Source organism: Bufo gargarizans, chromosome 2 (assembly GCF_014858855.1).
Source record: "Bufo gargarizans isolate SCDJY-AF-19 chromosome 2, ASM1485885v1, whole genome shotgun sequence".
NCBI classification, from domain to species: Eukaryota; Metazoa; Chordata; class Amphibia; order Anura; family Bufonidae; genus Bufo; species Bufo gargarizans.
Genome location: NC_058081.1, coordinates 371746621 through 371767416, shown reverse-complemented (window position 1 = coordinate 371767416; position 20796 = coordinate 371746621). Strand labels below are relative to the sequence as shown.

Here is a 20796-nt window from a genome sequence, read left to right as displayed (position 1 = left end):
CATAGCTTCATGGGCCGGATTTGGCCATCACTGGTTTAGAGAAATCAAGTACATACACATTGCAACATCGACTGTTCAGATGAGACTGCGAGAAGCAGGCCTTTATGGTGGAATTACAGCAAAGAAGCCACTACTGAGGAAGAAGAGAATAGGACTTTTGCTGACTTAGTTTTTACACCACTCACTCCAGTTTTGATGAATAGAAGAGAAAGTGGACATGTTTAACTATATAAAAGGGAATGTCATCTCTCCCGTGCAGTAGTTTATGAACAGCACTGCTCCCCCTGACTCCGGATCATTTAGTTATATATCCGTATGCACTCCTGTTAGCCCACTGTGTGCCTGCAAACCAGCTCTGGGATACACTGTGAGAACTCATGAGTAGGGTTGAGCGAACCCAAACTTCACCGGATTTGGTGTTCAGGTGGGTTAGGAAAACGGAATCTAAAGGAATTCGTAGACTGAATGCAAAATGGAAGCCTTTTACCCCTTAAGGACCCGCGCCATACATGTACGGCGCTGGTGGACGTGATTTAAGGACCAGAGCTGTACATATAGCCGGGCCCCTGCTGCATACGCCGGCATCTGTGAAAACACGGATGCCAGCGTGTTAACCCCTTGATGCCGCAGTCCAAACTGATCATGGCATGCAGAGGGTTCGGGGAGGGTAAGCGTGCCCTCCTCTTCCCATTGGGTCCCCGTGCTGCAGTGGGGTTTTCATAATAAAAAATATAAATAAAAAAAATAACCTTTTAAGTAAAAAATAAAAATAAAAATCCCCCCCCCCCCCAAAAAAGCCATATTGGGCATTGTCGCGTCCATAACAACCGTCTGTACAAAAATATTGCATGATCCACCCCCGCACCTGAACTCCAATCGATCAAAAAGGCGTATGCCCCCAAAAATAATACCAATCAAACCATCACCTCATCCCGCAAAGAATGAGCCCCTACAAAAAACTGAAAAAAAAAAAAAAAAAAAAAAAAAAAACTATGGCTCTCAGAACATGGAGACACTAAGGCCTCTTGCACACGACCGTATGGCTTTTTCAGTATTTTGCAGTCCGCAAAAAATGGATCTGCAAAAAAATAAAATAAAAGACGTCCGTGTGCATTTCGTTTTTTGCGGAACAGCTGGCCCCTGATAGTACTATTCTATCCTTGTCCGTTATGCGGACAATAATAGGACATGCTCTATCTTTGAACAGAACAGAAAAACCCAAATACTGAAACTGAAGACATACTGAGAGCCTTCCGTTTGTTTGGAGGATCGATTGAAATGAATGTTTCCGTATTTGGTCCGTATACAGAACGCAAAAAGACGGGAAAAACGGGGAAAAAAAAACATACGATTTTTTGTTTAAAAAATGCCGTTATTGTATAAAACTTAAATAAAATAGGATACATATTAGGTATAGTCGTGTCCGTAACAACCTGCTGTATAAAAATATCACATGAACCAACCCCACAGGTGAACACTGCAAAAAAATAAAAATGGTGACAAAAAATAGCTTTTTTTTTACATCTTACATCACAAAAAGTGTAATACCAAGCGATCAAAAAGTCATTGGTACGATTTTGAGGTGCGAGTCATCCATTACTGAAAACAATGAGCCCCTACATAAGACAGTCGCCCCAAGAACAAACAAACAAACAAAAAAAAAAAAGATATACGGAGAAATGCTTTTTTATGTAAAAAAAGTTGTCATACTTGGTATTGTTGCATCAGTAACAACTTGCTCTATAAAAATAGCACATGATCTAACCTGTCAGCTGAACATTGTAAAAAACAAAAAATAGAAACCATGCCAAAACAGCTATTTTTTGTTACCTTGCCTCACAAAAAGTGTAATATATAGAGCAACGAAAAATCATATGTACCCTACAATAGTACCAACAAAACTGCCACCTTATCCCGTAGTTTCCAAAATGGGGTCACCTTTTGGAGTTTCTATTCTAGGGGTGTCTTCAAATGTGACATGGCAACTTAAAATTATCCCAGTGAAATCTGCCCTCCAAAAACCATATGGCGATCCTTTCCTTCTGCGCCCTGCCATGTGCCCGTACAGCAGTTTATGACAACATATGGGGCTTTTCCATAAACTACAGAAATTAGGGTAATAAATATTGTGTTTTGTTTGGCTGTTAACCCTTGCTTTGCCAGCGGAAAAAAATTGATTAAATTAGAAAATCTGCCAAAAAAAGAGAAATTTTGAAATTTCATCTACATTTTCCTCTAATTAAAAATAAAATTAAAAATAAAATTATAAATAAAAATGAACAATTTTGACTCAAATTTACCACTGTCATTTAGAACAATATGTGACGAGAAAACAATCTCAGAATGGCTTAGCTAATTAACCCCTTAAGGACACAGGGCGTACCTGTACGTCTTGTGTAGCTCCAATCACTGCTGCACGGCCGGCAGCAGGCGCCCTGTGACAATGCCTAGGGGGGGTCCTGTGACGCCCCCGCATTGCCGATCACTACAAACTAGGGGTGCACCGAAATTCCGGCAGCCGAAAATATCGGCCAAAAATGGACCTAATCCATTTTGGCCGATATTGGTACATATCGGCAGAAAATAGCGGGGAGGGACTGGGAGGAGGAGCTGGGGGCCGGTGCGTTCACTGTGCTCCGGCCCCCAGCTCCAGTAGTTATAAAATGTGTACAATTAATAAGGATTCTATTCATGAGGCCCCCTCTGCAGTAGAACATTCAATATAGCCACAGCCTACTCACAGGGCTGTTATCTTAATGCTGGCCGGCCGGGCAGACGAGCGACAGCGTCACGACTGACGTCATGTGCCCGGCCTACTTTCTGAATGAAGGAGGCGGCGCAGGCATGTGACGTCAGTCGTGACGCTGCCGCTCGTCTGCCCGGCCGGCCAGCATTAAGATAACAGCCCTGTGAGTAGGATGTGGCTATATTGAATGTTCTACTGCAGAGGGGGCTTCATGAATAGAATCCTTATTAATTGTACACATTTTATAACTAGTCTGTACTGGAGTGGCAATTGGGGGGGGGGGGGGGTCTGTGGATGGCACTGTTATGGGGTGGGTGGGGGTCTGTGGATGGCACTGTTATGGGGTGGGTGGGGGTCTGTGGATGGCACTGTTATGGGGTGGGGGGGGGGGGTCTGTGGATGGCACTGTTATAAAATCATTAAAAAAAAAAGTATTTTAAAAGTATTTGGGCAAAAAGGCAGTTTCGGTTTCGGTTTTCGGTCAAGGGCATCCTGAATTTTCGGTTTCGGTTTCGGACCAGAATTTTCATTTCGGTGCACCCCTACTACAAACCGCAGGTCAATTCAGACCTGCGGTTTGTAGCGCTTATGCAAGTTTCTGATCTCTGCGGTCCGTAGATTAGTGCCAATCTAACCATCATCTCATCCCGCAAAAATGGTACCCAACCTGAGACAATTGCCTAAAAACTGACAAAACTATGACTTTCAGACTGTGGAGACACTAAAACAAGTTTTTTTTTGTTTCAAAAATAATATTATTGTGTAAAACTTAAAAATAAATAAAAAGAATATACATATTGGGTATTTCCATGTCCGTAAGAACCTGCTCTATAAAAATATCACGTGATCTAATCCCTCAGGTGAACAACGTAAAAATAAAAATGGTGTAAAAAAAAAAAGCCATAATTTTGTCACCTTACATCACAAAAAGTGTAATAGCAAGCGATCAAAAATGTATACACACCCCAAAATCATACCATTAAGGCTACTTTCACACTAGCGTTCGAGTGTCCGCTTGTGAGCTCCGTTTGAAGGCCAGCACTAATGCATTCTGAGTGGACGCGGATCTGCTCAGAATGCATCAGTCAGCAGGCGGACACTTGAACGCTGCTTGCAGTGTTCGGGTGTCCGCCTGGCCGCGCGGAGGCGTACGGATCCGTCCAGACTTACAATGTAAGTCAATGGGGACGGATCCGTTTGAAGATGACACACTATGGCTCAATCTTCAAACGGATCCGTCCCCCATTGACTTTACATTGAAAGTCTGGACGGATCCGTCTGAGGCTATTTTCACACTTAGAAATATGATTTTACAAACTTTGTTAACCCTTTATGTGTTCCACAAGAGTTATTGTTAACCATTTATGTATCTGAAGAAGGTCGTATCACCTTTTTTCACTGACAGATAATTTCTCTTCTGCCTGTGCTTTCGAAGCTCTTATAACTTGTTTGGCCTCTCTCTGTCTAACACTAACCTTATAAATTTCCCCGTCACCCTCAATTTATTTATTTTTTATAATGGTTTTTGTGCGGTGGGACTCAGTCACTGTACTTAAAGTAAACCACACTGACTGGTGATCACTAGATCAGGGTTTGACAAATTTCCTTGGAATCTAGGAGCCAGCTAAAAAAGTTAGGAGCTGTTTTTTTTTTACACCTTATAAAGCCTTATTTTCAGCGACAAAAATAACACCTCTTAAATTAACATATAAAGAAGTCTCGAATTAAAACAACATGGGCATTGTTTATAATCCCTGCGCTGTGACGTCACTGTGGGTATAACCCCTGCGCTGTGACGTCACTGTGGGCATAATCCCTGAGCTGTGACGTCACTGTGGGTATAATCCCTGTGCTGTGACGTCACTGTGGGTATAATCCCTGCGCTGCAGCTGACAGAACTGTGTGTATAATCCCTGTGCTGCAGCTGACAGAACGGAGATCCCTTCCCCAGGATGTTTGGTCCGGGCTCATTCATCTCATAGAACTGCAGCTATGAAATCCACAGCGTATTGCAGCAAATACCAGCAAAATGGATAAGATTTTACCAAAAATCCTCACACTTCAAAAAATCCACACGGAAATGAACGTACTGTGCACATTTCAAATCCGCACCATGGTAATATAGGATTTCACCATGTGTAAGGCTACTTTCACACTCGCGTTTTGTGCGGATCCGTCATGGACGGTTCTGCACAGATAATACAACCGCATGCATCCGTTCAGAACGGATCTGTTTTGTATTATCTGTAACATTGCCAAAACGGATCCGTCTTGAACACCATTGAAAGTCAATGGGGGACGGATCAATTTTCTATTGTGCCAGATTGTGTCAGAGAAAACGGATCCGTCCCCATTGACTAACATTGTGTTTTGCAAGCAGCGTTTTGGTGTCCGTCTCCAAAGCGGAATGGTGACTGAACGGAGGCAAACTGATGCATTCTGAGTGGATCCTTTTCCATTCAGAATGCATTAGGGCAAAACGGATCCGTTTTGGACCGCTTGTGAGATCCCTGAACGGATCTCACAAACAAACCAAAACGCCAGTGTGAATCTAGCCCAACTGATCGTGGCTGAATTCCACACGCTACATGTAGAGTTTGATAAAAAAAACACAACAGGTGATCCTCTGTGGAAAAGATTTCCATTGGAATTACCCTAGTAATACTGAGGGGCATGGATTGTCACCAAGCTTTCCTGGTCTCCTAGTCCTGAGGAGAACATATCTCAGTACGGGAACATATAGAGAAGTTATCAGAGGATTTAGCCATTCAGGAGTCTTATGGCAGCTCCTAGGAGAACTGTGTGGTATACAGCCTGTCACCCAGCTTTCCTGAGGAGAACATATCTCAGTACGGGAACATATAGAGAAGTCATCAGATGATTTGGCCATTCAGTAGTCTTAGTTCTCATAGGAGCTGCAACCCGGCTTACCAAGACTCCTGAATGGGTAAATCATGTGACAACTAGGGGTGGGCGATATAGGCGATATAGGCGATATGCAATATGAATTTGGGCCACGATATGGATTTTCGCCATATCGCCTATATCGCCGGACCGCGATATGATCGCGCGCACCATGTTCTGAGCCGGCCAGCACAGCGGAGGGAGGAGGAAGGAGGAGGGAGTCCCTCCCTCCCCACTGTGCGCGGCTGCCGCTGAACACCAATGAGGACCGAGGAGGAGGAGGGGAGGGACTGTGGCCACTGCACTACCAATGAATGTGCCGGCCATATCCCTCAGGGTCCCCCTCCTCCCCCCCATCATTGGTGGCAGTTTGCAGTTCCGATCGGAGCCCCAGCAGTGTAATGCTGGGGCTCCGATCGGTTACCATGGCAGCCAGGAGTCACGCTGCTGAAGTCCTGGCTGCCATGGTATATTAGTGAGCAGAGAGCAGCGCATTATACTCACGTGCGCTGTGGCCGGCGGTCGCTCCTTCTTCTGTCTGTGCGGCGGATAGCTAATGCTTACAGCATTAGCAATGCGCCGCACAGACCTATGAGAAGGAGCGACCGGCGGCCACAGCGCACGTGAGTATAATGCGCTGCTCTCTGCTCACTAATATACCATGGCAGCCAGGACTTCAGCAGCGTGACTCCTGGCTGCCATGGTAACCGATCGGAGCCCCAGCATTACACTGCTGGGGCTCCGATCGGAACTGCAAACTGCCACCAATGATGGGGGTGGGGGGGGAGGGAGGGGGACCCTGTGGCCACTGCCACCAATGATTAATAGTGGCGAGGGAGGGAGGGGGGGTTTGCGTTACCAGAGGGGGCAGATCAGAGGTTGGGGAAGGGAGGCAGATCAGAGGCTGGGGAAGGGGGGCAGATCAGAGGCTGGGGAAGGGGGGCAGATCAGAAGCTGGGGAAGGGGGGCAGATCAGAGGCTGGGGAAGGGGGGCAGATCAGAGGCTGGGGAAGGGGGGCAGATCAGAGGCTGGGGAAGGGGGGCAGATCAGAGGCTGGGGAAGGGGGGCAGATCAGAGGCTGGGGGGGGGGGCGGCAGATCAGAGGCTGCAGATCAGAGGCTACCGCCATGGTCAGCTCCCTGCTGTTGTGTGCACTATGCACAGGGCAGCAGGGAGAGTGTAAAGTCCTATTCACCCTAATAGAGCTCTATTAGGGTGAATATGACAAGGGTTCTAGCCCTTAAGGAGGCCAATAGTTAATAAATAAAAAGTAAAAAATAAATAAAATTTAAACACCCCCCCCCCCCCAATATAGAAAACAATATATCGCAATATATATCGCATATCGCAGATGCTTAAAATTATATTGCAATATAGATTTTAGGCCATATCGCCCACCCCTAGTGACAACGTATCTAAATGTTCCTATACTGAGATATATTCTCCTCAGCAGACCAGGAAAGCTGGGTGACAGACAGCCTGTATACCACACAGCTCTCCTAGGAGCTGCAACCCAGCTTTCTGTGTGGTATACAGGCTAACACCCAGCTTTCCTAGAAAGGGATAGAACTATAAAATGGCCGCATGGTAACTGCAGGGATGGAGCACGGTGCAGGAATGGCCACCAGGAGCTCCGGCCTAATGACGGCAGCAGGATGCAGCTCCCCGCTGGGTTCATGGCCGTAGCAGGCAGACATTACAAACTTTGAGCCTGGCGGATAAGTGCAGAGCACATCATTTACCGCCGCAGAGCCGGCCGTGCAGGGACCTGGCAGCACTTGTTGCCCTGCCCCGATCATGTCCCCTGCTGTACACAGCAGGAGGAATGATGATGGGTTGACTGTCTTCCCTCCGCTTGTCAGCGAGTGCAGCGCCACTACCTGTGCTCCCGCCCAGCCTCCCCTGCACTAACTCATCTTCCCCCAGCCGAGGCTCTCTCACCGGGACACGGGCTCCGATGTCTGACGGACAGTTATCACAAAAGTACCGGCCGCGCTTCGCCATTTTCAACTACCCTGGAGATGACCCACAGCGACTTCAGCACGCTGCGACCGCTAGACGGTGAGAGAGAGTGGCCAAACCACAATGGAGCCGAAAGCTGAGGGGTCCGGGCAGGGTGGCAGTCCGAGCCTGGGAGCACGCGATTTAAAAAAAAAGGTTTCATTTTGCTCCTCACGGTCCTAACTCTCCAGTGGCTACACCCAGCTGCTGGTGCGCTGGGCCTATTTTCAAGCAGGGGCAAATACCCAGGCGCCAGGACAAAATTCCTAGTCGCCATGGCGACCTGGGATTTGTCGAGCCCTGCACTAGATCCCAAGCTTTCCCCTACAGTAATATCAGATACCAAATTCCCATTTGTGAATACTAAATCTAAAATGGCCTCCCTCCGGGTTGGCTCCTCCACTACTTGCTGTAGAGATAATCCCAGTAGGGAATTTAGAATATCTGTACTCCTGGCAGAACTAGCTATTTTGGTTTTCCAGTTTACATCTGGAAGATTGAAGTCTCCCATAATGATAACTTCCCCCTTCAATGTCATTTTAGCCATTTCCTCAACTAGTAGATCATCTAATTCTTTGACTTGTCCAGGTGGTCTATATATCACACCTACACGAGTTACTTTATGATTATCAAGCTGCAAGGTAACCCAAACTGACTAATTGGTCTCGCTAACTTGTATTAAATTAGATTTTATGCCATCTTTCACATACAGGGCCACCCCTCCCACTTTCTTGCGTTTTAAAGTTATCACCACATAAAGTAAAATGTCATATTTGCAAAAAACGAACTGGTGCTTAAGGTGAAAAATTGCAATGTCCTGAAGGGGTTAAAGTGTACTGTATTTTTTGCCCTATAAGACGCACCTGCCCATAAGACAGTTCTGGGTTTTTAAAGGAGGAAAATAAGAAAAAAAACATATTTTGAACCAAAAGGTGTGCTTTTGGTGGGTTTTGAACTAACGGTGGTCTGTGGATGGCACTGTTATGGGGGCATATGTGGATAACACATATATAGCATCTTATGTGTCACCCACAGATCCCCCATAACAGTGTCTTTGTGTAGTGAATGGGGGCCAGCATCTGTTTCTGTAATGGCAGCGGGGCCCGATGCAGTCACTGTATTCTACTACATCGGGCCCTGCTCTCTGTAGTATATGGTAATCATATCTAACTTGTGGGTATTGTTAAAGTATTCTAATCATCTAAAATCTAGCGCTGTACTACTTACAACTAACTTCTTGGCAGTCAGGAGGCCGGGCGGGCGCTCGTAGTGTAGCTCACTACTGGGTATTGCGGATGTGCTAGTGGCCATCTAGCAACCCATGTCCTCAGCTCTATACCCAAAATCCCGGTGACAGGTTCCCTTTAATTCTCTTAGGATACGGTGGTGTATGCCATCTGGTCCTGGCGATGTGTCCATTTTAATCTTTTTAAGACGCTACTCCAATATATCGTCTAAAACCGACCTAAAAAGCCTATTGCCTTCACAGGGGATATAACACAGGCGGTTTTTTGAACCTGTATCGCCCGACTAAGAACGGAGCCATATGGCTCTGCAGGTGGCGTTAGAGATGGCAACTGATCTTGCAGATAGTTTCACCAAATCCGCCAAGGCGTCTGCTAAGAAATTTGATGCCCGTTTGAGCATTGGCAAAGATACTATTCTTTCTTCTCTGGGAGTACCTGGCGCCAAATGATCTTTTAGCTGGCCCAACCATACTGAAAGATTTAGCGGTACAAGTAGAATAAAATCTAGGCCTGAACATAATATTATTTGTCTCCCAGGCCCTTTTGAGCAAGCTCTCACACTTTGTCCATCGAGTCACGCAGTAACCCCATGTCTTCAAACGGAAGTGGTGATTTTTTTTAGAAATTTGTGCCACTAGCACATCAATTTTTGTTTTATACCAGAGGATTAAAGGGATTCTGTCACCTCCCCTCAGCCAAAAAACGATTTTAAAGCAGCCATGCAGCACAGCTTACCTGGATTAGGCTGTGCTCTTTTATCTTGAAATCCGTCCAGCAGTTACTTCAAAAAACGACTTTGATCAATAAGGAAATGCGTCCTGAAGGTGCCCAGAGGGGCGTTTTTTTCTTCTGAGAGAGCCCAGTACCGCCCCTCTTTCAGTACCCAGCCCGCCTTCCTTGTACTTTCTAACCGCCGCCCCCAGCCTGCCACAGCCTCTCCTGCCTCTCCTCCCCCTCCCTCACGCCGAACGAAGTCTCGCACAGGCGCAGTACCCACTGAGGGCTGCGCCTGTGCCATCATCAGGAGACTGAGGGCGGCAGCTTCATCTTCGTCACTGGGCATGCGCCGAGCCCAGTGACGTCCGATGTTAGCTCTTTCCCTCAGTCAGCCTGGTAGGAAGCGCAGAGGATTGCCGATCGGCTGCTGCACCCTGCGCTTTCTCCAGTCTGCCTGCCTTTACTTAATATAATAAGACCTAATTCGCCCCAACAAATACTTATTTCTTTCCTGAAGGGAGGGTGGGGAAAGAAATCGCTGGCCGTCTTCACTGTGGCAGGCAGACTGGAGAAAGCGCAGGGTGCAGCAGCCGATCGGCAATCCTCTGCGCTTCCTACCAGGCTGACTGAGGGAAAGAGCTAACATCGGACGTCACTGGGCTCGGCGCATGCCCAGTGACGAAGATGAAGCTGCCGCCCTCAGTCTCCTGATGATGGCACAGGCGCAGCCCTCAGTGGGTACTGCGCCTGTGCGAGACTTCGTTCGGCGTGAGGGAGGGGGAGGAGAGGCAGGAGAGGCTGTGGCAGGCTGGGGGCGGCGGTTAGAAAGTACAAGGAAGGCGGGCTGGGTACTGAAAGAGGGGCGGTACTGGGCTCTCTCAGAAGAAAAAAACGCCCCTCTGGGCACCTTCAGGACGCATTTCCTTATTGATCAAAGTCGTTTTTTGAAGTAACTGCTGGACGGATTTCAAGATAAAAGAGCACAGCCTAATCCAGGTAAGCTGTGCTGCATGGCTGCTTTAAAATCGTTTTTTGGCTGAGGGGAGGTGACAGAATCCCTTTAAGTCAGTCTGAAAACATATTTCCTTTTGAAGGTGTTTGTAATAGAAGCTCTCTTTTTAGGATCCTTCCACTCTTTAGATCAGGCATGCTCAACCTGCGGCCCTCCAGCTGTTGTAAAACTACAACTCCCACAATGCCCTGCTGTAGGCTTATAGCTGTAGGCTGTTCAGGCATGCTGGGAGTTGTAGTTTTGCAACAGCTGGAGGGCCGCAGGTTGAGCATGCCTGCTTTAGATAGAGCTTTTATCTTATTGTGGATAGGGAAAATACGCCTTTCCGCTAGACCCTGAATCATTTAATCCTGAATAGAGTAGCTTTTTTTGGCATCTTCTAAATTCACAGTTGCTCTTATAGTTTTCAAGAGACTGAGTATCTTCAGGGAGAAACAACAGTCTGCCATAACAGTCTTCTGAAGAATCCAAATCACTAGAACCAATCTCCCCTTCATCTATATTCAGCCCATATAACAGGGAACCATTGGATATTTGGGACGTAGAGGCCCGCAGTAATGAGGGAGGTAACCTAGACTCCACTGTGGCATTGACCTCAGAGCATCATACTCCTCACGTTATCCAAGAATGAGGGAGATACTTATGGCTGATCGCATACATGTGCCACGGGTCTCTGCTATTTAAAATAGCAGAAACCCGGCGGCTATGGCGCTCGCTGCAGTGTGAGTGGGCGCCATGTTTGGGGACCGGTCCCTAAAGGGTTAAATTATACATGCAAAGCCTATTCAGTTATAATATTAATGCATTATATTGGAGATATTCCAATGTAAACAGAGCCTGGGGTTGCATTCCACTGAAGGGCTTATGCCAAAGAAGGGAGGGCACAGCATCCAAGGAGCCCTGGAACTTCAGAGAACATAGGAGGAGGGACAGGAAATGACACTGATCTAGGTAAGGGGAGGAAGCCTTTTAAACTTTGAGCTTCTGTGTTGTTTCCTGTCCAGGTGGCAGGGGACACCCTCCTGTCAGTGCTGTTGGGAAGGCGCCGGGGAAAAGGCGCACTGATGGATACACGTGGTGCTTGGCACGTCAAGCACTGTTCACATGTACATGGTGGCTTCTGTTTATAATGGAAGCCATGACATTTTGCTGGAATCTGTTGTGCAATGAATAGCACTGACATCCAATAGACCATATTGATGTATAATGGGGTCCATCAGGATGTCACTTCTAAATAGAAGCAGAGGGCAGCTCATTGTCACAGTCTTGAAGACCAAATCCCTACTCTATAGAGAATGCGCAATGTGCACATTAGGGTTGTTGCGGGTATCGAAATTTCGATACCCAATCAATACTTTTGTCCCGGTATCGATACGATACCGGGATTTCATTTGCATCTGCGCAGCCTAGTATCTCTGAACATGAGCGCGCTGCTGTCGGCGCGCTCATGTTCTCTCAGCAGCACAGGGGGAAAGGAAGCTTTCCTCCCTCCCCCCTGTGCTGCTGCTGCCGCCACCAATGAGAAGAGAGGGGCGGAGGAGGGGCGGTCGCACTGCGCCACCAATGATAGGACTATTCCCACACAGAGAGCGACGCCCAGCGATGTCCCAGCACTCACCATTAGTCCTGGGCGCTGCTCCGTTCGCCCACAGTGCCCCATTACTGTCTCCTCTCCTGCTCCACATGCTGCTGATTACTATCGGAGCGATGGGAGGAGACATCAGCTTCACTAGTGGGCGTTCCTTCTCCCTGCGCTGCGACTGGACAGCGCTACAGCCAGGGAAAAGGGAATGCCCACTATAAAGCTGATGTCTCCTCCCATCGCTCCGATAGTAATCAGCAGCATGTGGAGCAGGAGAGGAGACAGTAATGGGGCACTGCGGGCGAACGGAGCCGCGCCCAGGACTAATGGCGAGTGCTGAGACATCGCTGGGCGCCGCTCTGTGTAGCCTAATAGTCAAAGTCTGGAGTCCCATATAGTCAGTCTTTAACACACAATACAGGAGGCAGGTGCCGGCAGCAGAATCGCATTGCCGGCACCCTGCCCCTGACAGGGAGCTGCGATCAGCGGCAGTTAACCCCTCAGGTGCGGCACCTAAGGGGTTAACTGCCGCTGATCTGCCAGTACCCGCCTCCTGTATAAAGGGGTAATTATCATTGGAGGTGCAGTGTGCCCCCCCCCCCCCTCAACCCCCCAGTATTAAAATCATTGGTGGCAGTGGCCACAGGGACCTCTCCCCTCCCCCTCATTGGTGGTGCAGTGGCAGCTTCTGATCGGAGCCCCAGCTGCATAAGCCTGGGGCTCCGATTGGTTACCATGGCAGCCAGGGCGCTAAAGAAGCCCTGGTTGCCATGGTAACATCCCTGACGCTGTGTGCACAAAGCACAGAGCCGCAGGGACAGGGTGAGGTCCTATTCACCCTGAAAGAGCTCTATCAGGCTGAATAGGACAAGAGTGAAAGATCCCAGGTTCTAGCCCCTAAGGGGGGAAATAGTTATTAAATAAAAAGTGTAAAAAAAAACCCACCAAAATATGAAGTATAAATCACCCCCTTTTCCCAATTTCACATATAAAATATATAAATAATAAACCTACACATATCGCCACATCAGAAAAGTCCAAACTATTAAAATATACAAAAAAAATAAAAAATCTAGGTGGTGAATGCCGGAACAGAAAAAAATTAATTAAAAAACTGCGCAATTCGCCATTTTTAAAAATGCGGCATGCACGTGGCTTTTTTGGTTTATTTTTTTCGCGTGGTATCGAATGGTATCGAGTATCGCAATACTTTTTCATGGTATCGAAACTGAATCAAAAATTTGGTATCGCAACAACTCTAGTGCACATAGTGTCCGAGCCCTTCGCCAGTGGTATACCTTAGGCTACATTCACATCTCAGTTTGGTAAATTTGGTAGCCTGTTCCAGTAGAGGAACAGACTACTGGCGTGATCATATATGGCATAGCCAGAAGCCGCTGGATCCCCATTTACTATAATGGCATCTGGCAGGTTTCTTGCATAAATTATTCCTGCCGGATGAAATTATAGGGAATGAGGATAGAGCAGTGCCAGGCGGTGTCTGACTATGTCAGATATGGTAACTCCAGCAGACTATTCCTCTGCTGAATTAGATTACAAAATTTCACAATTGGAGACTTGATCGAATCCTTAGGAAGCCTTCCAGAGGTATCTCTTTAATGAAAAGGCTTTGAAGCAAGCTCTGCCTGATGCACTTGATAAAGACCACATATACACCAGGAACATTCCCCGATATGTACATCCAACGTAGGGGGCTCAGATGCAGTGTGCCTGAGCCTTAGTCTCGCTGTATGCAGAAATTGTTATTCCTTATCCATACTTACTATGAAACACAAGAACTTGCTCTACCTTTTCCCATCACATAATTAGCACATTAATACTGTTTCAAGTCACAGAAGAAAACCTTGCCCAGGTGTATGCCTTTCTACACACATGGCTTTGAAGTACTGAGATTTCTTTGAACTGTGCATGCAATAATTAGACTTTCAACTGATTTCTTCTGGTGCCATCTGTAAGCGGTGGCGTTACATTATCGGACCACAAAAGGCTGGACAAATCCTCCTTGTGCATTTATAAAGGGCTCCTGAAGAGCCAGGGATTAGCAGCGCGCTTCTGGGTAACGGACGAGAGGCATTCAGCGTTATCTTTCTGGAAATACAACTGGAAGATAGATTGCTTTGCTGCCTCCCTCACTTCTCTCTAATGACAGAACACACAAAACACAATGCCAACAGCTTCCCGCAGCCAGAACGCAAGACAAATAACCTCCTGCAAGCCAACAGCAACTAGGACAATCTAGTAGTGCCACCTCCCAGCCATCTGCCACCTTGTCAGGCACCTTAACATTCTCCGTCCGGCAAAGCAGTTTTATCTCAATTAAGACACTGCGGATCGGTGGGCTCCAGGATCGGCCTAGCTGTATACACTGCGCCCGCTTATTAACACCTTCTCTGCAAGCTAGCTGCAAGCATTAGAGACGAAACCATGAAAAGCATTTCAGTATCTGCCGCAATTACAGAGGTGTGCACACCAGTGATTCCACAAGCGTACGCCACTTGCTCGTTCCTTCATTTTTGGAGAACCAGGCAAGGAAAATCTAATTTTTCAGTCCACAGCCAGGAACCACTGAGTCAAAGCAAAGACACAGCTATGCTCCCTTATTAGCAAGGTAATTTACTCTCCCTGTCATTGCAGTTTTTCTCAACCACTGGTCCATGGCCCTTCAGCTCTCCTTTCAGCATCAGTGCTGTTCCATCCTACAGTATAAACAGCACAAAGTGGAGTTTGGATCCTGCTAGCCTTGCAGCATTAAAATGCCAATATCATGCCCGGCTATGTTAGGAGGTCAGTGCTTTCAAAAGTATAAGGAGAGCTTTATCATTCCACTAGACAGAACCTGGTTTGGGGCCTGTAAACCACCAGCATGCCGTGATGCAGCCTGGCCATAGTAAACCCACCTATCCCCCGCGCCATCAGGTGCATGTGCACTGGGCTGATTGAGCAAATCGAGCTTCGGGATCCAAGATCCAAAGTGGACTCATTCCCCAACTTCGCTTTAAGGCCTCATGCACACGACCGTTGTGTGCATCCGTGGCCGTTGTGCCGTTTTCCGTTTTTTTTCACGGACCCATTGACTTTCAATGGGTCCGTGGAAAAATCGGAAAATGCACCGTTTGGCAGCCGCATCCGTGTTTCCTGGCCGTGAAAAAAATATGACCTGTCCTATTTTTTTCACGGCCAACGGTTCACGGACCCATTCAAGTCAATGGGTCCGTGAAAAATCACGGATGCACACAAGATTGTCATCCGTGTCCGTGATCCGTGTCCGTGATCCGTGTCCGTTTTTTCCTATCATTTCAATGGCAAACTTGACTTAGATTTTTTTTTTCATTTTTCATGTCCGTGGATCCTCCAAAAAACAAGGAAGACCCACGGACGAAAAAACGGTCACGGATCACGGACCTACGGACCCAGTTTTTGCGGACCTTAAAAAAAAAAACGGTCGTGTGCATGAGGCCTAATGCTGTACGGAGAGATATGTCTCCATACAGCATTAAAGGGTTTCTGTCACCTGAATTAACCCTACTAAGCTAGCTGACTTTAGCGATGTGCTAATGTCAGCTGAACCCAACTACCGGTAGCCTATTCCTACTTTGATCTATGCCCCCGTTACTCCAGAAATCTAACTTTTATAATATGCTAATTAGCCTCTCGGAGCAGGGGGTGGGCGTTGTTCCTGCTCCTAGAGGCTCCGTTCTCCCCTCTCTGTCGCCTCCCTCCAAGTCCTGACAGCGCTCGCATCTGTCTGCCATCCCTGTGCTGTGGTGAAATCTCGCACCGTTCAGCATTCGGCGCAGGCGCGGTGAGGGAAAGACGCTCGCAGGCTGGCAGCTTAACCCTCTGCTCCGAGAGGCTAATTAGCATATTATAAAAGTTAGTCTTCTGGAGTAACGGGGGCATAGATAAAAGTAGGAATAGGCTAGTTAGGTTTAGCTGACATTGGCACATCGCTAATGTCAGCTAGCCTAAGGGCTGTTTCACACGAGCGAGTCCATTGCGGGAATCACGCTCCGTGTGTGAGTGTGATCCTCTGCTCTGGACTTGCAGGAGCGCACGGCATTATCATGATTTATAATGCTATGTGTCTCTGCTTGACCTTATTTCTACAGAATCATACTGACAGCTTTATGTCACTATGATTCTGTGGAAAAAAGGCCATGCAGAGACACATAGCATTATAAATCATGATAATGCCGTGCGCTCCTGCAAGTCCAGAGCGGAGGATCACAGTCACACATGGAGAGTGATTCCCGCAATGGACTCGCTCGTGTGAAACAGCCCTAATAGGGTTAAATCTGGTGACAGAATCCCTTTAAGTTACTTTGTGCAGTTTGGGGGGGGGGGGGGACATTCTGGTGACAGTCTCCCGAAACTACCAGTAAGATAACAACTCAGACAAAGCCCCCAGAATCACACATGCTTCTTTCTTGTGTTCGGAGCACAATTATATCCAGCAGCTAGCCTGTCTTCAAAGGAGGCACATTGTAATACTGTATCCCATACTACAAGTGGAATCCAGCTATCAGCCCGCCTCACTTAAGATTCCAGGGCAAGCTTCCATTCCACGGTTATAGACCTTGTGAGACCTGAGAGAGTGGGATTTATGGTCCCGTCTTCAAGGTGAACTTCTCATCTTTTATGTACTGTTACATGACATACGCTCTCAAGCGTCGGCTGAGGAGAGATTCGCTCATGGCAACAATGCTTTAATAGAGACGCCTTCAAATACCGCCAGCGTTGTCACACTAAATAAATGCAAAAGACCCACCGAGGGGACATTTCAATGCAAAACAACACAGGTAACAGGCTCGGCTCAATTACAAGATTGAAAACGTCCTTGGCATGTGCTTACCGGAAGTCCAACTAGTGAAGGGTGTTAAGGAAGGGCTTTTCCACTGCATTCAACTAAATCATCAGGGGTGCAAGTGTCTCAATGATGATTTAGGAGTCCAAACTTTGCTGTAAGAACTAATGTCGTTCCATGGCATAAGACGACAAATGCATCACAAGATACTTGTATTGTGTTCTTGGCATTATGACTTGGTCCACATCTGTGGCCGAGGTTCGGTGAGGAGCTTCTGTCACAGTATGTGTCAGATATGGTACTGCCATTATTTTCCTTTTCTGTAAGGGCTCGTTCACACAAACGTTTCTTTGCATTCCGTATACGGGCAGTTTTTAGCGTTCTGTGAACGAAACCATTCATTTCAATGGTTCCGCAAAAAAAAAATTTATGTACTCCGTATGCATTTATTGCCCGCAAATCACGTTCCAAGGCTCCATTCAAGTCACTGGGTGAGCAAAAAAAAACGAAACACATACAGAATGTACTCCGTATCCGTTTTTGCGGAACCATCTATTGAAAATGTTATCCCCAGCCCAATTTTTTCTATGTAATAACTGTATATGCCATACGGAAATACGGAACAGAACTGAAAAATAAATTAATAAAATGGAAAAACTGATCCGGGAAAAACAGCCCGCAAAACACTGAAAAAAGCCTCTTGCACACAACTGTATGGCTTTTTCTGTATTTTGCAGTCCGCAATAAAAGGATCGGCAAAAAATACGGATGACGTCCATGTGCATTCCGTTTTTTGAGGAACGGAATAGCTGGCCCCTGATAGAACAATACTATCCTTGTCCGTTATGCAGACAATCATAGGACATGTACTATCTTTGAACGGAAATACTGAAACAGAAGGCATACGGAGTACCTTCTGTGTTTTTTTTTTGCAGATCCATTGAAATGAATGGTTACGTATAAGGTCCGTACACGGAATGCAAACTTGGGGAAAAAAAAAAAAAAACACAGGGCCAAAAACATACAGTTGTGTGAACGAGCCCTAACAGAGTGGAAATGCAGTTGCAGCTGTGAACCTACCGTATCAAATTGTGCTTCTCCTGCATCGATGGGCCTTATACTAAGGCCCCTTTCACATGGGAGAGTTTTCCATCAGGACCCATTCATTTCTATGGTGCTGTTCACATGAGCAAGTGCGGTGCGATTTTCACGCACGGTTGCTAGGAGACGATCGGGATGGGGACCCGATCTTTATTATTTTCCCTTTATAACATGGTTATAAAGGGAAAATAATAGCATTCTGAATACAGAATGCATAGTACAATAGCGCTGGAGGGGTTAAAAAAATAATAAAAATAATAATAATTTAACTCACCTTAATCCACTTGCTCGCGCAGCCCGGCTTCTCTTCTGTGCTGTGTACAGGAAAAGGACCTGTGGTGATGTCACTCCGGTCATCACGTGATCTTTTACCATGGTGATGGACCATGTGATGACCGGAGTGACATCACCACAGGTCCTTTTCCTGTACACAGCACAGAAAAGAAGCCGGGCTGCACGATTAAGTGGATTAAGGTGAGTTAAAAAAATTTTTTTATCCCCTCCAGCGCTATTGTACTATGCATTCTGTATTCAGAATGCTATTATTTTCCTTTATAACCATGTTATAAGGGAAAATAATACAATCTGCAGAACACCGATCCCAAGCCCGAACTTCTGTGAAGAAGTTTGCGTACCAAACATGCCGATTTTTCTCACGTGCGTGCAAAACACATTACAATGTTTTGCACTCGCGTGGAAAAAAAAATATATATATATAAAAAAAAAAAAAAAATCGCATGTGTTCCCACAACGCCCGCCTGAAAGAGGTGTAAGACCAGTGTCTAAAGGGTACATGCTTTAAAGGGGGTTATCCTGGCCGCAGACACTGATGACGGGGGTTGAGTGCATCGAGCTTGGATCATAGATCCGAAGTCCATTAGTTCAAAAACTCTGTCGTTAATGCTGTTTCCGTACAGCAGTAAAATGTATTGGCTCTGTGTAGCCAAACATAGTCTCGCCCGAAGTCACGTGAGACTTCTGCGAAATACTACTGTATCCATAATCGCATATTAAAAGATATTTTAAAATAGTAATCCGAAGTGGGCTTTGGTACTGGCTGGTACCTCATTCCTATTCACTCAAGCCTTTTGCTGACCTAGCCTCAGGAAAAGTCATCAATATCAGAGCGGTGGGGTCCGATCCCGGCACTCCACCAATTATACAATGTACAAGCTGGGAGAAGACCGCTCTGTACACTATGTAGAGGCCGTGCCAGGATACTGGAGCTGAGGAGCACCGCAAAGTACACCGTGTACAGAGCCTTCTGCTTCCACTTCAGCTGATCTGATATTGATGACCTATTCCGAGGATAGACTATCAATATTTGCAACCCAACAACCCTTTATCCAGGACCGCGTGATCCTAGCCTGGGGGTTAGAATCCACAGCGTAGGAGTGAGGATTAATCTTCCGTCACAGCCAGATTCATTCTCAATCCAGGCTAGGATCACGTGGCCAACGTACGACGCATGATCCTGGAGTGGCCACAGCACGGGTGCGCAGGGTAGGTCGGATAATCCCCTTAAACCATGCATTCAGAAGCTTTCACTTTCAAAACCCATAAACGTGAATATGGAAGATATGCATGTGCAACCACCTCCCCATTCACAGCCGGCAGGAGAAGGGCGTTGGGGGTCTTCCAGTCAGAAAGGTGAGGGTACTAGCGTCGAGAACCGCTCCTATCGGACACTTATGACATATCCACAGAACATGGCATGATGTCTGAGAAGGGAATATAGGGTTTCCTGGGTAATAAGATTTATTTAGGAAAGCCTCAGAATACTGTGAAAAATAAAAGCACACTCACCTGCCATCACTTCCTGATGCTGAGGAGGGTCACTGCTGTGGCCAGGTATGGCAAAGCGCCCATTTCCTGCATGTCGAGGGGGACCAGGAGGCAGCGCCCAGAGGGGCGTCAGGACAGGAAATGTTGGAGGTTAAAGGGGCGACTACTGCTTCTTTTGTGGCATGGTCGGCTGTATCCTATATTAGGCTCTGTTCACATTGCGCTTTATGGTCCATTCACCCAACGCAGTGTCACTTTAGACCCCGCTGTACATCACTGTATAGAAAAGGTCTATGCAGAAGATTCCGCACACACACAAAAAAAAAAAACGTATACTGCGCAAAACACATTTCTTCATACCGGTGTGCACAGTGCTGGTATACAGCGCCATTCTCCAGAAGTATACATTGGGCGGTATCCCTGACACCCTGTATACATCTGGCACAAGGCATGATGGGAGGAGGAGAACGCTGTGCCACAGAGTGCCCACTCTCAGGGTCACACATGTTGCCTGGCCCTGTGAGTGCCCACTCTGGTGATAATGGCCAGCACTGACATCAACAGGAAAAGTAAAAGCCTCCGCATTTACTTTGAGAACCCCTGACCTGGTGCAGTTCCCACCGAGAGCATACACCATGTACAAAGGGTGCGTCTCTTTGGCGCTCCATTCACACCCTGCAGACTGCCCCACGTGCCGCACTCACCTTGTTGAGGTAACCGGTGACCACCTGCTGGAATGGATAGCAATACACTTTGCTCGCCACCACCTCGGCGACCATCCTGCAGGCCGCTCTCCCTCAGTTAGCTGCACTTCTTCCCGACCACGCTGTCTCCTGCTGTACCTCTCTGCCCTAAGGCGCCATGTTGCCGATTTT

The 20796-nt window shown here is 47.0% G+C and overlaps 1 protein-coding gene across 1 annotated transcript in view; it reads right to left on the bottom strand.

Annotated features, from left to right (window-relative positions):
- The window catches only part of PRELID2 (PRELI domain containing 2), a 108690-nt gene extending 87894 nt beyond the window's left edge, over window positions 1-20796 (bottom strand). The window contains exon 1 of the mRNA XM_044277575.1: window positions 20626-20796. Coding sequence (XP_044133510.1) covers window positions 20626-20700 — 75 coding nt within the window. The 5' untranslated portion in view covers window positions 20701-20796. The remainder of the gene's footprint in view (window positions 1-20625) is intronic.